Source organism: Zootoca vivipara, chromosome 15 (assembly GCF_965207765.1).
Source record: "Zootoca vivipara chromosome 15, rZooViv2.hap1.1, whole genome shotgun sequence".
Classification (NCBI taxonomy): Eukaryota; Metazoa; Chordata; class Lepidosauria; order Squamata; family Lacertidae; genus Zootoca; species Zootoca vivipara.
Genome location: NC_142598.1, coordinates 454,779 through 474,656, shown reverse-complemented (window position 1 = coordinate 474,656; position 19,878 = coordinate 454,779). Strand labels below are relative to the sequence as shown.

The following is a 19,878-nucleotide window of genomic DNA, read 5'->3' as shown; positions in this document are numbered from 1 at the left end:
GATCAGCAATCCGGTTTATCACCAATGCCAGGCAGTGGTGGTCAGTATTTACCAGTATGTGACAGCTGACGTGGGGCCCGCCCACACTCTGCTTTTCCTGTGTTTTCTAGGCACAGGATCTGAGCAGGTTCCCCCTTGCCCCACTCCTTCCCCAGGGAAAGCCCACTCTTTAGTGCTAAATTGGAGCAAACGTCAATCTGGAGAAAACCGAAATTGCCATTTGTTCCAACTGAGTGCTAAGAACGGTTTTTCCCCAGGGGAAGCAGCAGGACCAGAGGAAGGGTGAATGAGCCCTTACATTTTCTTTCAGTGCATTTTGTACAAACTTCATCCATCCTTCATTCATGCATCCAAACAGAAATACATTCTCTTGAATTGGTTGTTGTTTGTTGCTGTTTAGTCGTTTAGTCGTATACGCCTCTTTGTGACCCCATGGACCAGAGCACGCCAGGCACTCCTGTCTTCCAATGCCTCCTGCAGTTTGGTCAGACTCATGTTGGTGGCTTCAAGAACACTGTCCAACCATCTTGTCCTCTGTTGTCCCCTTCTCCTTGTGCCCTCCATCTTTCCCAACATCAGGGTCTTTTCCACGGAGTCTTCTCTTCTCATGAGGTGGCCAAAGTATTGGAGCCTCAGCTTCAGGATCTGTCCTTCCAGTGAGCACTCAGGGCTGATTTCCTTCAGAATGGATAGGTTTGATCTTCTTGCAGTCCATGGGACTCTCAAGAGTCTCCTCCAGCACCATAATTCAAAAGCATCAATTCTTTTAGATGCACAGCCATTTCCAGGTGTGGATGATGAGAAATGCATTTGGAAGCTAGGCAGGAAAGCTTTGTTGGGAGGCAAGCTTTGTTGCACCTCCCTGGGACCTCTCATACATTACTCAACAAACTGAGGTTTGCTACTGAGTATTAGGGATGCATAAAGATAAAGGTAAAGGGACCCCTGACCATTAGGTCCAGTCGTGACCGACTCTGGGGTTGCGCGCTCATCTGGCATTATTGGCCGAGGGAGCCGGCGTATAGCTTCCAGGTCATGTGGCCAGCATGACAAAGCCGCTTCTGGCAAACCAGAGCAGCACACGGAAACGCTGTTTACCTTCCCGCTTGGAGCGGTACCTATTTATCTACTTGCACTTTGACATGCTTTCAAACTGCTAGGTGGGCTCACCCTGTCACAGGGATTTGAACCGCCAACCTTCTGATCGGCAAGCCCTAGGCTCTGTGGTTTAACCCAGAGCGCCACCCACGTCCCCCATTTTAGGGCTGCATATATTAGGGTAAAATCTGCATATAAACCATATACGGTTTATATGAGGTTGAATCCTGACAAGACAGAAGTACTGTTTTGGGGTGACAGGGGGCTGGTGGGTGTTGGGGATTCCCTGGTCCTGAAAGGGGTAATTGTGTCCCTGAAGGACCAGGTGTGCAGCCTGGGAGTCATTTTGGACTCACAGCTGTCCATGGAGGTGCAGGTTAATTCTGTGTCCAGGGCAGCTGTCTACCAGCTCCATCTGGTACGCAGGCTGAGACCCTACCTGCCCGCAGACTGTCTCGCCAGAGTAGTGCATGCTCTGGTTGGACTTCTGTAATGCGCTCTACATGGGGCTACCTTGAAGGTGACCCAGAAACTGCAATTAATCCCAAATGCGGCAGCTAGACTGGTGACTGGGAGTGGCCGCCGAGACCACATAACACCGGTCCTGAGAAATCTACAGTGGCTCCCAGTACGTTCCCAAGCACAATTCAAAGTGTTGGTGTTGATCTTTAAAGCCCTAAATGGCCTCGGTCCAGTATACCTGAAGGAGTGTCTCCACCCCCATCGTTCTGCCCGGACACTGAGATCCAGCACCGAGGGCCTTCTGGCGGTTCCCTCATTGCGAGAAGTGAGGTTACAGGGAACCAGGCAGAGGGCCTTCTCGGTAGTGGCACCCGCCCTGTGGAACGCTCTCCCAGCAGATGTCAAGACAATAAGCAACTATTTTACTTTTAAAAGACAACTGAAGGTGGCCCTGTTTAGGGAAGTTTTTAATATTTGATGCTGTATTGTTTTTAATATTTGGTTGGAAGCCACCCAGAGTGGCTGGGGAAACCCAGCCAGATGGGCGGGGTATAAATAATAAATTATTATTATATTATTATAATATAATGAAATGATTTTTTTAAAGAAATGATAATACAATGCAATTTATGTAAATGCATATAATATTAGGAAAATTCCCTCGCCAAAAATTGTGTATTGGGCAGAATTCCATATATTAAGGGAAATTCGCACTAAGATGCTGATGAATTTTCATGAGGACATCACACACACACACACACACACACACACAGAGAGAGAGAGAGAGAGAGAGAGAGAGAGAGAGAGAGAGAGAGAGAGAGAGAGAAGGCACCAATTCTCACCATGAAGTTGTTACAGTGCCCATGAGTAACCCCAGAAGAAAGCACTGTAACATATATTGCACTGGTGTGGAAGTGTGGGCAGCTGAACTGAAGACTGGAAAGATAAGAAGCTGAGGGATTCACCCAACCCTACTGAAGGGCCACTGGCAGAGCCCAAGCCCCCGCTGCCGCTCTTGGCTGGCCAGCCTGCTGGCGCGTCACTCAGGCATTCTATTTCTATTTCAGCAGGGCTTGTTCTGGGGCTGCACGTGAGACAACATCCAGATACAAGAGAGCTCCATCTGATAGGATCTCACCTTTCCCCCCATTCCAGTACAGTGGAACCTCGGTTAATGAACACCTCGGTTTATGAATTTTCGGTTTACGAACGCCGCGGACCCATCTGGAACGGATTAATTCACTTTCCATTACTTTCATTGGGAAAGTTCGCTTCAGTTTATGAACGCTTCAGTTTATGAACAGACTTCCGGAACCAATTGTGTTCATAAACCGAGGTACCACTGTATTTATTTTATACAGACCGTAGAAAGTTGCAGCTGATCATGCCATTCTGCTGCAAGTATTGCAGTGAAAATAAAAAATAAAAATGTGAGTCATGGAGATGTGCAAACGGATTTCATGCTGATGACCCTTCTTCAGTGACAGTGCAACCTTTAGGCCAGGGTATTCCTGAAGTCAGAATTTAAAGAATTCAGAAGCCTTGTTACCTCTAAATTTGATACTGTCTTTGGGAGTGTTGGGAAGAAGAGGCTGCGCTGCAGAGCAGGTCTGAAGATCATGGCCATGAACTTCTAAGAAGGCCTCAGGCAACTAGGCCTCTCTCATTCTCCCCTCCCCAAAGCTTCAATATGGGTGGGGCTGTTAATACGGATCTACCTTAGGTAAAGGTAAAGGACCCCTGGATTGTTAAGTCCAGTCAAAGGCAACTATGGGGTTGCGGCACTCATCTCGCTTTCAGGCCAAAGGAGCAGGTGTTTTCCACAGACAGCTTTCCGGGTCATGTGGCCAGCAGGACTAAACTGCTTCTGGCGCAGCGGGATACCTTGACAGAAACCAGAGCGCACGGAAACACCATTTACCTTCTTGCCACAGTAGTACCTATTTATCTACTTGCACTGGCATGCTTTCTAACTGCTAGGTTGGCAGGAGGTGGGACAGAGTAACAGGAGCTCACCCCGTTGCAGGGATTCGAACTGCCAAGAAGGCTCAGTGGTTTAGACCACAACGCCACTGATCTGCCTTAAAGAGTTGTTCTGACAATCCTTGTACACACAGACAGGCAAAGTTGGGGCACTCTTGTCTGCAAAATGTAGCATGAAAGTGTAGAACTTCTCTCTCCCCCCCCCCCATAATTTCATTTTTTCCCACTCCTGATGGGTGAAGCTTTGGGAAAACTTCCTGCCACACCTTGGATAAGGCTCCAATCCCATTCACCCTAACCTGGGCCCCCATGGCACTCCAAGAGACTAGGCAAATCCCTACACAGGAGACCAAGGGTACTTTTTATTATGCATTTACGATTATTTGTGCTCTTGGTGGAGTTCCGGGGGGGGGGGGATACGAGATCCCACTTTCAGTACTGTTTGTGCTTGCATAAGTTTCAGGGCAGAGATAATACTTCCAAGTCAGTGCATGTCCCATAATTTCCTGTGAAATCCTGTAACTTTTTATTTTGCAGTGTTCTGCTTTATCTTTTGTCCTGCTCCCCCCCCCTGCGCGCACTATAGCACTAGTAGCGCCCTCCAGAGAGCAATAAAGCAATCATGTTTGGGAAGCATCACAGAACAATTGATAAAGCAGAAGGCTGTGTGGACAGTCCAGTATAAATCCACTGCTAATCCACTATTGTTGCACCAGTGCCAGGTTGCAGAAGGCACTGTCTGCCTGCCCCAAAACCCACCCCGGTCTGGAGGGTCCTTAAGAGTAGTGCAGAAGAAAAAAAGGGGCGTCTGTTGGGGGCTTAGACACAAAGGTCTGTTGGGCAACCAACAAATTGCCCCTCTTTGTCCATAACTACAGAGTTTGGCATCTAAGCATTACGTCAGACCCTCTTTAATCACAGGCCAGTTCCTTCCTGTTTTGTGCCCTCCAGGTTCTTACTGCCTACAATCTACTTTTTATGCACAAGCTGTTGGGGGGGGGGGGTTGTCCTAGGAGACACAGTGTCATTTGGTTTTCGTTACCCCCCTAGACCTTCCCCTTGCTTTAAAATGCTTTGGGTGTCAATGTGATGATTGTGAAGTATGGTTGCACTGCCTTAAAGAAAAAGAAAACTTAAGAGTTTTTTCATTATTAGTATTACTCATGATGAGTGATGGGGCTGAATTTGTACAAAGAAAGGATGATACAGTTGCTAGGCACTTCCCACTTCCTCAAATGGTGAGAGGTTTTACGGTACAGCCTTTTTCAGCATCCGTTTTCTTGCACAGAAGACTTGTGGCATTTTCATAATATCTATTTATTTACAAATGCCAAGTTGTCTTTATGTGCATTTGTGTTTGAGTGGGGAGGGTGCCAAGAAGCAAGCAGGCTGTTACAATGGTCTATTGTAACAGCCAAATGATCTTGCCCAACCTAGGCACCCTTTGGAGCCAGGCTTGCATATTCAGGACCTGATAAGCTAGGGAGACTGCCACACACACACCCCACTCCAGTACAGATGACTCCCTTGTTCTTGTATGCATTCCTTAGGACAGGGGTGTCAAACTCAAATTCATCGGGGGCCGCATCAGCAGTTTGGTCACCCTCAAAGGGCCGGTTGTATCTGTAGGACTATGTGTCCACTCTTTATTATCATAAATTATTGTCACTGCATTCAATTATTACTGTTTTTTGTAATAATGTCAGTAATAACTAGCTCTGAAAGCAGAAACATAGTCAGAATAATGGCAAGTAGATATTCAAATGTACAATTATTGTACAATTTATTGAAAAATGATTTTTGGTAACTGCACTGGGTGGTGGAGGCTCGCTAGGGTTTCATGCAGGAGCTTTGCAGAGCTACTGGTACCTGGAGATGCTGGGGTCCTTCTACATGCAGCTCCACGCGGGGCTGCTGGGTGCTTTGTCTGTGCTTCAGCAGCAGCAGCAACAACAGCAGCAGCAGCCGTTTCCAGACGCCGAGCCGTGGCAGGAGGAGGATGATTCAAAGTGCTACAGAGCACTGCTGCGTCCCAGAGGCTCGGCACTCTCCGTGCGGCGCTGCTGGGCGCTGACCCGGCAAGCTGCCTCCTCCTTCTCCTGCTGTGGCTCGGGGCGCTCCACGCAGCGCCTTTCTAACACCCCCAGGCCCCAGCTGTTTGTCGGCGCTTTGTCGGCGCGGCGCTTCAGCAGCAAGGTCCCGCTGCTGGGTCCCGCTGGCTGGGGCACTCGGCGGGCCACATGACGAGGTCTGGCGGGCCGGATTTGGCCCCCGGGCCTTGTGTTTGACACCCGTGCCTTAGGATCTCTAAGATCTTTTACTTGGTCATCTTCCTTCCTTCTTCCTTCCTTTTGCAATGGAGATCAGCTCTTACTCTCATCTCCAGCCTCTCTCTCCACTGACTCCTTTCCTTTCTGTCAGCATTTTCCTGAACCACGAGGTGCCCGGACTGGAACACACCACTCTGAGTGAGGCCTTAAAGTTGTGCTGCGATTATTAAAGCAGCTCCACACTATATGCAGGAATAGCTTGGGGGGGGGGGGTGTCCCAAAGCAAGCATGTAAAGCTAGTATGGGGAATGACCCATGGACCTCCGGAGAAGTTGGTAGGCTATAGCTCCCATTGTTCCTGACCATTGGCCATGCTGGCTTGGACTGATGGGGGTTGTTGTCCCACAACACCTGTGGGGGCCACAGGTTCCCTGCTGTTCCCAAAACAGTGACGCAGTGGTGGCATAGCTGCCAAGTTTTCCCTTTTCTTGCGAGGAAGCCTATTCAGCATAAAGGAATTTCCCTTAAAAAAAGGGAGAACTTGGCAGCTATGAGTGGTGGTGGGGAACCTCTTTAGGCAGTCACTTCGGAAGCACACCATCAAGATGTCTCTTTGCTCTCTGCTTGACTGCCATTCCATACTTTGCATCCTTACAATTGCCAGCAATAAAGTAACAAAAGCCACCAAGATCTGCACCAGCTGCAATAAAACATGTCTCTTCCGTATTGGTCTCCCATTGGAGAATGGCTTGACTTTTCCTGCAATGGTACACTCTTCCACTGTCTCTTGAGACAGACATACAGACACCAACAATAACAAAAGTGGCTTCCTAGACAGACAGACAGAGGCTGTAAATCTGGTGTGGGGAACCTCTAGTCCTCCGGATATTGCTGAACTCCCATCAGCCCAGCAAGCAGGAATTATGGGAGCTGTAGTTCAGCAACCTTTGGAGGTCCAATGGTTCCCCTCATCTGCTGTAAATCTTCCTTGGGCAGACTGTTACCTAAAGTTTTTGTCCCTAACTTGGAACTGATTTTTGCATGTGTGTTCATCACTAGACAACCACCACACCAAGTGATAACTCATACGGGTAAAAAAAGCCAACCTGGGAGAAGTTTTGTATCAGCTGTCTCTGTATTTTCCAGTGGAGTTAGTTCACACATTCAGGCTCCAAATCCTATACCCACGTACCTGGAAGTAAGACCTACTGAACTACTGAACAGATTACGCTGTCAGTTTGCCAGTTGCCAATGTTCACAAATCAAACAACATGCACAGATGCATAGACTGGACCTTACAATTGCACATTTGGTTCTGCTGTTTTTTGTGAGGCATCCTTACTAAACTGCATTTTGTTGTAATCTTTGAATGACTTTTTCACCACCTTCTCTGTAACGTTTGCAGTCCCTTGTTTCAGGCCAGCCTGTGAATTCTAACCCCTGCAGACTGCTGTCCTGTGGCTAAATGTGCTGATCATCACCCCTTTTCTGACTTCTCTTCCCAGCTCACAACCTCCAAGTACCCAGTGGTGGTGAAGATGGGACATGCTCATTCCGGAATGGGCAAGGTGAGTGGTATAACTTCTCTCCCAAGAGGTTGCGAGATGCAGCCCAGCCCAGCCCAGTGAAGTGCCCTTCGCTGGGATGCCTCTAATGGGCTGATTTATCAGCTGCCCCATTCTGAAAGGAGAGTTGTGTTTTGTTTCGTTTTCCCAGACATTTTGTGTATTGCACACTTAGGGTGACTTGCACTTAGGATGCTATCAGGACAGTCACATGTGAATCCACTTTTGTGATTGCATAAGTTTAGGGTGCAGTCACACTGTGTCATTTCCAATCAGTGCACAACCTGTAAAATCCTGCTGAAACTTCACAACTTTTTATACCACAAATGTTCTGGTTTATTTATGTCCCACTTTCATTGTGCACACAGCAATAATGTGTTAGTGTTGTGGAAGCATTTCAGAACGCATGAAAAAAATCCACCACAAATCATAGCTGTCAAGTTCTCCCTTTTTTAAAGGGAAATTCCCTTATGCTGAATAGGCTTCCTCGCGAGAAAAGGGAAAACTTGACAGCTATGCCACAAATGTGCTATAGAACATGTTACAGAATACACCTCAGCTGAACTCCTGTCTGGTGGGCCACCTTGATGAAGTAGCTTCTCTCCCCTCTTGCTTACCTCTTGAATTTCAATGCCCCAGGCAACTCTTTGACTGGGCCAGCCTTGCTTGGAATGCAAACCAAACTAGAGCTGTTCAGATCCTCCTTTGCACCTCCTTCCAAAAGTGCTTTCTCTCCAAAGCAGTTGCATGGCAGAAGCAGACACTCCTGAAACCATGGCGCCTCATATAATTCCCTAGTTTGCCTCTGGGGTCCCCAAGGGCTCTCTTTCCCAGGTCAGTAGGAGAAGGGAGTGCAGCTGGGCAGTGGGGGTGGAATCGACTCTCTTTCCCTGAACCCCTCCCAATATGAGCCTGTCCTCTTAGCAACGTTTTGCAGTTGCTGTCTCTTTCAACATCATTGCCCTGCAACTCAGGGAACTCTGCTTTTTAAAACCACCTTCAACTTAAAACAATAAAACAAAATTTGCCTCTGGCACTTGGGGGAATGGGTCATGCCCACCTTTTGATTCCCTCTAATTCTTTGGATGAATGAAGCTTGTGAAAAAGTGACCACAAGTGGCTGTTGTGTGTGTGCAAGTCGAGGACAGGTTTTTAAAGGGGCAGCAGAAGCCCCAGGAGTTGCTCACTGTTTGGGGAGTGGGGTGGGAGGCCCAGCAGGGCTTAGCGTGCGTGGGGCGCAATGAGGCAAGGGGAAGCTTCTGTGTGTTTGCTTACAGGTCAAGGTGGAGAACCAGTATGACTTCCAAGACATCGCCAGTGTGGTGGCCCTCACCAAAACCTACGCCACTTCAGAGCCCTTTATTGATGCCAAATATGACGTCCGCATCCAGAAGATTGGCAACAACTACAAGGCCTACATGTGAGCTTGGGGCTGGGGCTGCTGCTGATTGCCTTTCTCTGCACCCTCCGAGATGCAGTCTCTCTAGGGAAGCTTCCTGGGCAACTCCGTGATTCCTCCCCTGCCATTTGAACTCATCTCCCCCCCCCCCCCCACTTTGCCTTCTCAATGCCAGAGTATTGAGAGAGTGTGATGCCAACAGTGATCCCTCTGTGGCATGTCAGAGTCAGTGGAGATGCTGTTGGGCATTCTTCCTTATTCCTGTGGGTGGAGAAACAAGACCATTTCTCCCTACAGTCATTGCCTTGTCCCTTTGCCTCCCTGCTACTGTCAAGTCTTTCTCCGCAACCTTCCTGACACTAACGGTGCCTTCTCTCCCATGGCAGGAGAACCTCAGTCTCGGGGAACTGGAAAACCAACACAGGCTCTGCCATGTTGGAGCAAATAGCCATGTCGGACAGGTAAGTGGCAAAGCATCAGAGATGGGGCTCTGATTTGGGAGAAAATAACTGGGAACTGTTTTTGGAAACTTACGGGAAGAATGAGAAACCAAGACAGTAAACTTTTAAATACAGAGTGGAAATTATTTATTGAATATTTGCAAAATTATTGTAAACAGATTAAATCATGAGCAGGACTGATGTAAAAACTTGTAGTGGTATAAAATATATATTGATTATATGGGATAAATAATCATTTGGCTCAGTTTGGAAATGCAGCATAAGTATTATACAGTAACCATAAGGAACCGCAAAAAGAGGGGAAGGGAAGTCAAAGCATGCTATATATAATAATTTGTACTTTTGTGTTTATTTCTTTGCAAAATGAAAATCATAAATGAAATTACAGTATATTAAAAAAGAAAATGACTGGGAACTGAAGGGGAGTGGATTACATCCAGGGGCCTGGCAAAGAGAAGGGCTTCCTGTCTAAAATAATGAGGCGGAGGCTCTCACTTGCTCCCCATCATGTGCCCAGAGTCACCACTGCTCTCTTCCCCTTCCCTGACACCCGGATTCACCAACAGGTACAAGCTGTGGGTGGACACTTGCTCAGAAATCTTTGGTGGTTTGGACATCTGTGCTGTGGAGGCTCTGCATGGGAAGGATGGACGGGACCATATCATCGAGGTGAGGTGCTGGGCACATGGGTACCTGCACCTACCTGTGCATGGTTCTCGCCGCCACTTGCCCTAAATATGAATCAGCTTACGAATTGCTTTTTAAAGGAAGCCTGTTGATTAATTGAAGACTTTTGAGTGAGCAATCTACCATTTAGTCTGTTATTTGTAACCAATGCAAACAAACTTCAGACCTTTAGTGTGTATGCCTTATCAGAGATCCAGGATGGCATTGTGGATAGGCTGCCACAGACCATAGAATCGTAGAATTGTAGAGTTGGGAGGGACCATGAGGGTCATCTAGTCCAACCCCCTGCAGTGCCAGATTCGTTTTTGGCCAACATGGGGCTCAAACCCTTCACCCTGAGATTAAGAGTCTCGTGCTCTGCCAGCTGAAAGGCCTTGCTCCAAATCCCTGCTCAGCTGTGAAGCTCAGCTGTGGCATCAGGCCTATTCCTGTTTTTAACATACCTAGTAAAGTTGTTGTGAGTTAAAGGAGGGAGCCCTGAGCCCCATAGATGTTGCCTGGGATAAAAATGTAACCCCTAAAATGCATGTTTTGGAGACATTAACAACTCACAGTTTGAAACTACCATTCATTCTTAGAATGAAAGACTTTTGTTCTTCATTTGCTATTGCATAAACACACATGAACCAAAATAGCTCCCCATAGACTAAGATGTCCTTAATTTGCTGCCTGCCCCCCAAAATTTTGTTTTATGTTAAAAAATGCATTCATTGAATGAAATGGGACCACACAAATGAAAGCTTGAGCTGTTTAATCTGCTGATTAAATCTATTGAAGGTAGCAGGTCTTGTTTTTTACCCCATGTGGTTAAACCTGTGCTTAATGTGCTGTCCTGCCTTGGAGAGGCACATTGCTGCACATTGAGAAAATCCGTTCAGCTGCCCAGTCCATTGGATGCCCTTGCAACTGCATCCATCCTTGAGGAATGACAAGACATGGTGTGTCCCTCACTCTGCCCCACACTGCCTTTCCCATGTGCCTTCAGGGCTGCGGGGTGGGGGTGGGGGTGGGAGGCTGGGCACTTCTGCCCTCTAAAGGTGACAAAGTACTAAAAGTCAGCCAGGCCAAAGTGGATTCCAGCCAGCGACTTCTTGGCTTCCTGGATCAGGCTGCATTTTTGAGTCACCACCTGTTGCCTCATGCGGTTCTGTTAATACTACTGCTTAGCGCTTTTATACATATTTTCTCAGTAATCCTTTCCTCAAATATCCTGTAATGTGGCTTATCATCACAATCTCCAGACTTTGAGGGAGGGATAGTGTGTGTGTGGCAAGGCCCCCTCAGACGCATGATTTGAACTGGGAACTTTTTGTATTCAGCGCAGTCTCTTTGCTAATGTGCCACGCTAAGCCTGGCTGTAGGATGCGGGTGGTGCTGTGGGTTAAACCACTGCGCCTAGGGCTTGCTGATCAGAAGGTTGGCGGTTTGAATTCCCATGACAGGGTGAGCTCCCATTGCTCAGTCCCAGCTCCTGCCAACCTAGCAGTTCGAAAGCACGTCAAAATGCAAGTAGATAAATAGGTACCCCTCCGGCGGGAAGGTAAACGGCGTTCCCGTGTGCTGCTCTGGTTCGCCAGAAGTGGCTTTGTCATGCTGACCGCATGACCTGGAAACTGTACGCTGGCTCCCTCAGCCAGTAAAGCGAGATGAGTGCCGCAACCCCAGAGTCGTCCGCGACTGGACCTAATGGTCAGGGGTCCCTTTACCTTTAAGCCTGGCTGTATTTGATTTCTTATTTCCTGATTGTCTCCATCTACATGTTTGGCTTTGAGCTTTAGGAAACCCCATTGTCTGTGTGCTGGGTGTATCTTATCTTACATAACTTATTTAAAACAGGGGTGGGGAGCCTGTACTATTGGACTCCAGATCCCATCAGCTCTAACCCAACATGGCCCATGATGAGGGATGATGGGAGTTGTAGTCCAGCAATGCCTGAAGGGATTCAGGTTCCCCATCCCTGACCTTTTGCAAAAGACCCTCCTGCTTCCCCACCACCTGCTCTTTCTCCTTCTTATCCCAGGTTGTGGGATGCTCCATGCCATTGATTGGAGACCAGCAGGATGAAGACAAGCACCTGATAGTGGAGCTGGTGCTGACACGCATGGCACAGACCATCCCTCGCACACCTGTGCCCTCACCTGTGCGCTCGGCCTCAGGACAACATGCCCAGGTATTGCACCTCCTTTCTCTTCCCCTTTTCGCTCCGTGAGATGGGACTTTCAGTACACAATCTCCAGGCATCTCTTACCAGAAGTAACTTTCATGAACTTCTGCAGAGTTTGCTTTTAGGTGAAGTGGGGATAGGATTGCAGCTTTCACCTCATCACAACTGTGTGTGTCTGTATATGTAAAGATAATTCATCACTTCCTCAAAAGCGGAGGAGAATGGACCATAGGCAGAGAGATGGAAGAGCAGGGGGACTTTGCGGAAGTGTGTGTTCACTCATGGCTGTGGTTCCAGTACCTCAGGGCTCTGGCCTGGGGTCTGTGTGTTGTAGCTCCGTGGAACAGCTTGCAAGGCCCCTGACATCTTCCCAAGTCAAAAGGTTGCTGGGTCAAGATGACGTGGCGCTCAGGATTTGGAGACCCCAGAGACGCGTTGCCAGTCAGAGCTGACATTCCCATTCACAAACTGTCCTGCTGGATCTGACCAAGAGTCCACCTAGCCCAGTGCCCTGATTCCAACCTTGGACAGCCAGGTGCCTTGGGGAAGCTTACAAGTGGAGTCAGAAGCAGCAGTCCCCAGCACCTGGTATCCAGAGATCACAGCTACCTCCAGAGGTTCTGTTAATGCACGGTGGCTCCTTGCTATTGGCAAACCTGTTTGCCTCTTCAAGTCCTCTCAGCTAGTCATTGGGTGTATGCACACACATGGCATGAGCATGTGCATTTGGCACTCAATGCAGGTGCCTTTTGGGTGTGGTACACATCATCCCACCATCACCCCATTCCCCCACTATTTTGCTTTGCACCAAGAATGCGCTTCTCAAGCCCTTTCTGCCTATGTAAGCCCACGCAGAGAGAGCGCTTTCTCAAGGCGCCTCCAACTGGGACAGACCTACTAACGCTGGAGGGCTGCGCATCTCCCCCTCACCATGTTTAACTTGTCTATGAATGAAATAGACAAAGCAGGAAGCGGTAAACTTATCTGCCTCTGTATACTGAAAAATATTCTCGGTGCATCAGGTAAGTAACGCTTTCAAAAGACTGGAAGTTTTGTTTGTTTGCTTGTGTGTTTGTTTTAAAAAACAAGGTATGTGGAAACACTAAACAAGAGGAGGGGAATAGAGCGCACTGTTGCACACTAGTTGAAAGTCCTGTGCTTTTCAAAGGTTAGGGCTGGAGTTCAGCGACTGAGGAGGAAGCACAAGGGCTTCTGCCTCTTGGATTTGTGTGACCAAGCATTCAAAAGGAAGTGAGACAGTAGTAATGGGGGATTTCAACTATCCTGATATTTGTTGGATGTCAAACTCAGCCAAGAGCATAAGGTCGAACAGATTCCTCACTGGCCTTGCAGACAACTTCATTGTCCAGAAATTGGGAGAAGCAACAAGAGGATCAGCCATTTTAGATCTAATTCCTAACCAATAGTGATGACCTGGTTGGTGGGGTAGACCCACCTGCCCATGTCTCTTCTCTTGGTGTGCTTGGTCGGGTGGGCATCCTCAGACAGTGCTGGGCGTGAGCAGCCCCATGGCCATGCTAGGGAAGGATTCACAGCCAGGAACAAGACTAAGACTACAATACCCAATGATGGGAGCTGTCAACTTCACAACATTGGGAGGCCATCAGGCTCCTCCAGCCCTGCTTGAGAAGCTTGCCCCTGTTGGGCAGGTGATGGTTGGCAAAATACATATGGAGCATAGCACCAGCTGGGCCAGAAGGTATGGGAAATGTCCAGCCTCTGAGAGAAGAGGATGGGAGTGTGGTTCTGACCATTCCCCACCATTAATCTTTCACTTTGGTTCTGTCCTCAGGCTCAGCCAGCTCCAGCTGGGCAGCGACAAGGCCCTCCAGCCCAGCAGAGACCCCCGCCACAGGGTAAGGACCCAACATCAAGAAGGCCAGGGAAGTGGGGCTCACATGAGGGTGCAGATATGTGAGCCCCTTTGTGAAGAACAGTCTGGAGCTGGGGGGAGAGGCTTAGAATCCTAGAATCCTAGAGCTGGAGGGAACCCTGAGGGTCATCTCATCGAACCCCCGGCAAGAGTCTCTTTCGCTTGGGAAGTTGTGCGCTCTACCTACCAGAATCCTTCTCTGTGTGTGTAATCACTGGGTTGGGATTTTGAGGACCCATTTCAGTCGTGATGGGTTTCTTCTCTCTCCTTCTCTCTCCTGCCAGGAGGCCCACAGCACCCACCTCCAGGCTCCCAGCGCCCTCCTTCTCAGCAGCGCCCTCCCCCTCAAGGCCAGCAGCTCTCGGGCCTCTCCCCTCAGCCAGGTGGCCCCCCAATGGGCCAGCGCCTGCCCAGCCCCACCACCCAACAGCCTCCTCCGCAGGCACAGCAGCGCCAGGCGGGGCAACGCCAGCCCGGCCCGGGAGCCCAGCAGCCTCGCCAGCAGGGCCCGCCGTCCGCGCCACAGTCCCCCCAGCCCCAGAGGGGTCCGAGCCCCAGCGGAGGCGGGCAGCAGCTGTGGCAACAAGCTCAGCAGCAGCAGCACCACCAACAGCAGCAACAGCAGCAGCGGGCGGGGGGTGCAGGCCCACCCAAGGCAGCCTCCGGGGGGCCCCCAGGGCCACAGCAGCCACAGCCACCACCACAACAGCGCCCCCCAGCGGCTGGAGGTCAACCACGGCAACATCCGCGGCAGGCCAGCCAGGGGGGCCCACCTCAGCAGCGCCCTCCGGGGGCAGGAGCACAGCAACAGCGCCCAGCACCTCCCACAACCCAACAGCCAAGGCCTAGCACTCAGGGGCAGGGGCCCGGGGGGCCCGGGCAACAAGGCGGCCGCCCTCCACCAAGCCAAGGCAAACCACAAGTGGCCCAGAAACCCAGCCAGGACCTGCCTCCTCCGCAGCCCCAGCTGAAGTAAGCGTTGGACTCTGGGGCTCCTTGGGGAGGGGGGGAGGGGGGCAGCTGGAAGCAGTCATGCCTCCTTGCCTGTGTCGCCAGTTTAGCTGGGTGTGGTGACTTGGCAGGATGCTGGGAGGGGGGCAATGGGGGCCCAACAGAGCTGTGTGCACCTTGGTGGCGCTCTCCCCTAATGCCATGCAGAATGAGCTATGCAAAGGAAGTGCATTTGCATATAACTGCAGAATAGTTTCTGCTTTTGCCCTCTTATCAATGAATCTGAAATTCCTGGGTGGAGGGAGGGAATTGCACAGAGATGATAGAGAATGGAGTGGCGGGGGGGGGGGGTTGGGAATGAAAGCTCACTTGCCCACAGGATGCCCTTCCCAGCTACCCTCTCATAAGCCTCCAGGACTCCTGGGTCCAGCATTCCTCCAAGCTTTCCTTTGCTATCATTGAGAGCAAGGAAGTTCTGGAAAGCCACCACACCCCTGAAACAGAACTGAGTTACTAGGTTCCCCTGCTCATGTAGTTGCCCTATAAAGAGCAACACAGCTTTCGCATTGTCCATAGCCAAGTGCGTAGCTCAAGTTTGATGGAGTTTTAAGCTGTGGTGTTTGCATTAGGTTAAACTAAAACCAGGGTAGGTGGGTACCTTTCATGAACACTTCAGTTGCTTGTGAAAAGGACACCTCCAGCCCCCCCCAAACAAAGGTGAAAGTGTTTGCCTGTTCAGAGTGAGGGAAGTACTGCCCCCCCATTGGCTTTGCAATGGTGATAGCTAAATTTGATTGGCTGTGTGGTGCCATCCATGGGCGTAGCCAAGGGGGGCAGGGGGGCAGCTGCCCCCCCTAAATCAAGCCAATAAAAAAAAATACTTACCGTAACTGGCCAATTGTGTCACAGATAACTCAGTTCTGCCCCCCCCAATACCCAATAAATCCTGGGTATGCCCCTGGTGTCATCACATAATCAGACTGGTTACTTGACCCCAGGGATCACAAAAGATAAAAAAGGGTCAAGAGTCTGCTGGGAGCAGGTCAGCAGACAGACCCAGAGAACTGAGCACTTGGGGTTTCAGGGAACACCCCCCCCTCGCCTCCACCCCCCTCAAGCCTGACTTCCTGACAAAAATGTCTCATTGCATATCCAGTGCATCCCTGGGGCTTTCTCTCAAGTTTCTAAAGGCAACAGGTTCTACCCATAGCTGTCAAGGTCTCCCTTTTTTAAAGGGAAATTCCCTTACGCTGAATAGGCTTCCTCGCAAGAAAAGGGAAAACTTGACAGCTAGGGTTCTACCTGAAATTGGAAATGCTGCAAAAACCCCACAAACCTTGAACTGGCAAAACCTTGCATCCGAATTCGAGGGATGCGCCTGAGAATTCCCCTCCCCAGGTGCCTTTCTCTCTAGAAGGGATGCCTCCGTTTTGCAGTTCATTCCCTGCTCTCTGCTTCCCCCTGCTGGACATGCCGTCCTTGGCAGTTGCAGTTTAGAGGAGGAGGGGCGAGAGGGTTGGTGGGGCGGTGGGGCGCAGAGAATTGCATTTCCCACCCACACGTGCCTCCTTGTTTCCTTCACTCTCCCAGGAAGGAGGGGGGGTGCTTCCCAAACGCAAGCCCCCTCTCTTTCTCTCTCCTGCCCCTCACCCCCCACCCTGCATTACTTGAAGACGCAAGTTTCTCTTGCCTGGCCTGATATTAATAGTGTGTTTCTAATCTCTCCGCCTCCCCCCCCTTTCCCCCTCCCCTCTTTCCTGCCCCCTCCCCTCCTCGCTGTCCCTTAGCAAATCCCAGTCTCTGACCAATACCTTCCCCCTTGCAGAGGCGCCGGTGCCGCGGGGGAGCCTTAGTCAGGACGAAGTGCGAGCTGAGAGCATCCGCAGCCTCCGACAGAGCTTCGCCAGCCTCTTCTCCGACTGAGAGACTCCCCCCTCCACGCTGGGACCCCTGACACCCCCCCCCACGCACCTCCTGCGACTCTTCTCCCCTTCCTTCCCGCACCCCCTCCCTCTGCTCCTGCTGCCCCTCCAACACTCCACCGCAGGAGCCACAAGGGACGCGCGACCCCCTGCTATTTGCTCATCTTGGGCCAAGGAGAATCCCATTATGGAGGGGGCGCCGGCCGAGGGAACCCTTGGCAAGAGAGGGGTGCCTCGCCTCGGCTGCCTTGCGCCCTTGGCAAGGGGTGGGGGTGGGGAGCTCCTTTGCGCCCACGGCAGGGGCCAAACTGGCTGGCTCCTAGGTACGTCTCTGCCTGGAAATCCAGCCTGAAAGGTCACCGTACCTGCCAGAACGGATCGGGGCCAAATGTACGGCAGGGTTTTGTGTGTCCAGTGATGCTTCTGACTGTGGAGTCGGTTTTGAAAATAATTCTATACATCTCACAAATCTAACGTCTGCAAAGCTGGATTCTGAAATATTTTCCCACCCCACCCTAAATCAATTTCAAGAGCTCCACTTTCCCGCAGAGGGAGCCTCAGTTTAAAAAATTGCCAATAAATCCCCCCACCCAAACCCCATTTGTTCCAACTCCGGTTCCTAAAACCAATTCTCCGTATGCTTTGCTACCTACTCCCCAGGAAGAGGAGCCCACACCCACAATTAATGCTTCCCAGCACACACTCTGGCAAGGTGCGTCTCCCTGCCTGCATTCCCTGGAGTCCTCCTTGAACCCAAGGCTGGAGATTTCTCAAGTCCACATCTCTTCTAACATGAATATGCAAACTCTGCCCGGCTCTCTTCTCCTGGCCCCGATGCTGGTGGGGGGGCAGGGGCGTCCCCAGGTTGGGGTCCATGGGAGAGGAGAGGGGTCTCCGGGGATCTCTGTACATAGCACGAGGGAGGGGACCCCTCCTGGGCCATGTCTGTGTTTGTGGCCACAAAGGTGTTTGTGTTGCTTTTTGTGAATAAGCCAACCTAGCGCCAATTTGCTCCCCTCCAACCCACCCAGTGTCCCTCTTGGTAGCTTCCCCAGCTGCCAAGCACCACCACCTCGGCTACAGGTGTCCCCCCCCCCCTTCACACAGACCCCTTACCGATTGGCAGCCTCTCCCCACCTATCTTCCTTCCCTTGGGAACAGTATACTTGGCAAGCCTTAAACCCGGTTTACCTACTACCCCTCTCTACCCCTTATTGCAGTGTTCCCATGGCTGTTGTGTTTTGAGGTCCACTTGTTGCTAGAAAGCTTCCAGGCAGTGGGCAGGACCAGCCGGGCTCTCCCTTTTTGTCTGAGCTGGATGCTGGCCTGTGCTCTGATCCACTGCCCCTGTGGATCGGAGGGCCAGTTGGCCACCGATGGGGAGGGAGCGTCGAATCACAGCATCATAGAACTGGACAGGCACCAAGGGACCTCTAGTCCAATTCCCTGCAATGCAGGAATCTCAGCTAGATCACCCCTGACAGATGGCCTTCCAACGTCTGCTTAAAACCCTCCAAGGAAGGAGAGCCTGCCACTTCTCATGGGAGTCCATCCCAGCCGTCTAGCACCTGCTGTTCTTCCAGATGTTTAGTAGGTTTCTCCTTTCTTCTAACTTGAACCCAGATTTGTTGACCCCACTCCCCGACTGGCCGCAGTCCCTCATCCCCCCTCATGGATCCTACCTTCTCAGAGAACAGCCATACTACTGCCGCTGTAGCCAAGGGATGCTTTTGCCAGCTTGGGCCAGTGGCTGAAAGACAAGCACCCATTGGACATTTGAGGGGGCCTTTTTTATTCAACGTTCAAAACCCAGAGCTTGATTCCTCTCCCTCCCTATTTGTACATAAACTCAAGAGAGAAACTCCCCACTATATTTTTGTGATTCCCTTTTCCTCTAAAGTTGTGTCGCCTACCCCCTGCTCCCCTTTGAAAAAAAACACAAAACAACACTGGGGCGGGGAGAGGGAATGCCTCAACGCGTGATGGTCTGGTAGCTGCAAAGTCGCGTGTCGTAGCCGTGTTGTGACATGACGCTTTGAGCTGTGTTTGCAACCTATTGCCAGGGTTGGGGAGGGAGAAGACTACAGGGGTGTCCAGCCAGCCCCTGCGTAATGCATCCCTTTTCTCTCCCTCAACCTCTTCTCCCCAGGCAGATGCTCCTTCTTCCCCACTCAAGGAATCTGGGGAGGGCAATTTAAAGTGCTAACCTGGTATCTCTTTGTTATTTATTCTTGTCTGGAAAGTGCATCCCCTTTCCCACACTCTTCCCATGGGGATAGAGGCCTTTCCTATTGCTGTGATTCTGTCTCTGTGTGGATCAAAGTTTCAATGGATCAGTGGTGTAAAAGACAAAAATAAATATATTATATAAATATTAAAAAACAAAAACCCTCAACCTGCTGAAAAAATGCACACATTTTGTGGCTGGAAAGAAACCAATAGAAAGATATATATATATTATGCAGAGAAAGAGAGTTATATATGTACCAAGATATTAAACTGGAGAAATGATGAGAAGAAATTTGTGTATTATTGGAGGTGTGGGACAAAGGGGCGAAAAGTACCTCTGGAATAAGAGATTCTGCCCTGTTTCCAGGGGTGGCGCAAGGTGTTTTCAGTGACTGAAGAAGAAACTGCAAATGGCACCCTCTGGTCAGAAAAATAAACCCCTATAATACTACCCCACCTACCTGCAGGGATGCCTGTCCACAGTTGTGTTCACATGCCATGAGCCAGAGCTTCTGGCTTGCCATGATTTCCTGGGAACAAGCTGTTGGGGCCAATTGCTCCCCCCCCCTCTGCTCCTTTCCTGGTGAGCTCAGGACAAGCAAAGCAGGACGCCTTGAACTCCTGATGCCTCCAAAATGGGGGTTGCAGCCTGTTTCTCCCCAACAAGCCAAACTTGCCACTCAATCTAAAGCTACATTTTGTTATGTGTGAATGGAGCCTGTGTATCTGTTCTGATAGTTAAGAAATGATTTTTTGAAAAATGTGGGTTAAAAAAATATCAGTTGTTGTGTCT

General features: G+C 50.2%; 1 protein-coding gene across 2 annotated transcripts in view; it reads left to right on the top strand.

Moving 5' to 3' along the window:
* Positions 1–18,785, top strand: part of SYN1 (synapsin I) — an 84,004-nt gene extending 65,219 nt beyond the window's left edge. Inside the window, exons 6-13 of one of the 2 annotated variants that reach the window (XM_088658762.1) lie at positions 7,319–7,381; positions 8,656–8,798; positions 9,164–9,238; positions 9,805–9,907; positions 11,946–12,095; positions 13,903–13,966; positions 14,268–14,955; positions 16,760–18,785. In XM_088658762.1, the coding sequence (XP_088514888.1) occupies positions 7,319–7,381; positions 8,656–8,798; positions 9,164–9,238; positions 9,805–9,907; positions 11,946–12,095; positions 13,903–13,966; positions 14,268–14,955; positions 16,760–16,787 (1,314 nt within the window). In that variant the 3' untranslated portion in view covers positions 16,788–18,785. Of the gene's footprint in view, positions 1–7,318; positions 7,382–8,655; positions 8,799–9,163; positions 9,239–9,804; positions 9,908–11,945; positions 12,096–13,902; positions 13,967–14,267; positions 14,956–16,721 lie in introns of both variants that reach the window. The other variant, XM_035140651.3, reaches the window with a different exon arrangement.
* Positions 18,786–19,878: the final 1,093 nt, after the last annotated feature.